Consider the following 2,008-nt stretch of genomic DNA (forward strand, 5'->3'; position numbering starts at 1 on the left):
AACATTGAAACAGATCTAGAATCATACCTTTGAGTTCCTTGTTGATCTTGAGGTCTTGGAGCTTCTAGAGTCACAAATGTCACTCCTCTAATGGCTTACAAACACCAATAGCAAGGAAGATGATTTAGGAGAGAGGAGAGGGGAGGAAATCGGCCAGGGTTCTCTTGCTTTAGGAGAGGTGCCGATTTCCTTACGCCATGGGTTCTATTTATACTTGTAGACTCCTTAAGGGTTACAACCTAAACCCTAATTGGATAATCTTCTCTTAAGGCTATCCAAATCCATTCCTTAGATATCTATATGGACGATTTTAGCTATCCTAAAACTCTTAGAATTCGTCCATACCATATCCAAATGGATTTACAGTCTAAAGCTTAACTATCAAACAATTGACAGTTTATACCCCTTTATTTAATTAATCTCTTTAAGTCACCAAATTAATTCTAATTAATTCTATGAATTATACTAATCAAATAACAAATATATTATTCATTATATTATTTTCATAATATATTAATAATATTTACTCTCTTGTAATAAATCATCCTATCAAGTTGCTATGGTGAAGGCAACCCAAAAGGACCATGCACAACCGGGTCAAATGCTTGCCTAATATAGTTGCAGCCTTAGACACTATTCCAACATACATATCCAATGTTTTCTTCAAACTTTAACAATCAAGACTCAAGTTGAGCACCATCTTCAAAATGTCTCCATATGATAACTCGAATAGTTGTTGGGTGATTGGTTCAATCACATCGACCCGATACAATGGAGAAATATTGCTAGGATACCTCATGGCTTCAAAGATGTTGACGTGAATGGTCTCGCCATCGAACTGCATGGCGATCTTCCCATTATGAACATCAATAATCGTGTGAGCGGTATTCATGAAGGGTCTTCCAAGGAGAATCATAGATGACTTGGACGGAGTCTTCTCTTCAAGGTCAATGACATAGAAGTCCGCAGAAAATACTAGTTGATTGACTTGCACTAGTACATCTTCTAACACGCCTCTTGGAAATACACTTGACTTGTCCGCTAATTGAATTATCACTCCGGTTTCTTCCAAAGGTCCAACACTGAGAGATTGAAAAACCGAGTAGGGCATCACATTTATTGAAGCTCCAAGATCTATCATTGCACTTTCAACATGTAAATCACCAATTGTGCATGGAATAGCAAACATTCCTGGGTCCTTGCATTTGGGTGGTAACTTCTTTTGGATAACTGCGGACACATTTGCATTGACTTGAATCTTTTCATTCACCTTAAATGTCCTCTTATTGGTGCATAAATCCTTAAGGAATTTGGTATAGCGTGGTATTTGCTTGATTGCATCCAATAAGGGAATGTTGATTTGGACTTTATGGAAGGTTTCAAGAAATTCCTTTTCATCCTCTTTTTTCTTCGATGAAGCCAAACGGGATGAGAATGGTGGTGGTATAACCAATTGCTTGACATTCTTGCTGGAAGAGTCGGGTTGATCAATGTTTGGCACAACCGGTTCCTTTGCAGGAGTTACAACTTTCGAAAGTTCCAATATAATAACTTCATATTCGTCTTCTCTTGAGACTCTCTTAGGGTTACTTTCTCCAAGTGTTTTCCCACTTCACAAAGTTATTGCACTCACATTGGGGTTCTTCTCGGTTTGAGATGGAAGTTTACCCCTTTGTTCCATCTTGTTGAGAGCGGTGGCCAAGTCTCCAATTTGTGCTTGAATGTTGGAGAAAATGTTCTTGGTTTCTTGTTGAAATTGGGTTTGACTTTGAGCAAGAGAAGTAACAAGTTCTTGAAGGCTCATTTGATGGTTACCACTTGATTGGCCTTGTTGTGGAGGTTGTTGGTTGGTTGGAGGGTGAAAAGAAGGTTGTGGATATGGAGGTTTTTGAGAGGGGTATTGTGGGTGTTGAGGTCTCATCAAAATATTTGGTGGGTTTTGCTTTGGTGGATATGGATTGTGTGGGTTGTTCCTCCAATTTGGGTTGAAATTATTTTGAAATCCCAT

General features: G+C 38.5%; 1 protein-coding gene across 1 annotated transcript; it reads right to left on the reverse strand.

The window, feature by feature from the left end:
• Positions 1-670: 670 nt before the first annotated feature.
• Positions 671-2,008, reverse strand: LOC145060186 (uncharacterized). Its single transcript, XM_079007898.1, has 2 exons — positions 1,634-2,008; positions 671-1,510 (listed from the first exon to the last, which is right to left on the reverse strand). The coding sequence occupies exons 1-2, from the start codon at positions 2,006-2,008 to the stop codon at positions 671-673; spliced, it is 1,215 nt and encodes a 404-aa protein (XP_078864024.1).

This window comes from Lactuca serriola, chromosome 1, assembly GCF_051521515.1.
Source record: "Lactuca serriola cultivar US96UC23 chromosome 1, Lser_US96UC23_V15, whole genome shotgun sequence".
Classification (NCBI taxonomy): domain Eukaryota; kingdom Viridiplantae; phylum Streptophyta; class Magnoliopsida; order Asterales; family Asteraceae; genus Lactuca; species Lactuca serriola.

What these genes read in the sequence shown, in the direction of transcription:
- LOC145060186 (XM_079007898.1), bottom strand. Translation starts at nt 2,008, where the DNA reads ATGGGATTTCAAAATAATTTCAACCCAAATTGGAGGAACAACCCACAC. An exon ending in AAACCGAGAAGAACCCCAAT is followed by an intron (nt 1,511 to 1,633) that starts GTGAGTGCAATA and finishes ACTCCTGCAAAG; the next exon opens with GAACCGGTTGTGCCAAACAT.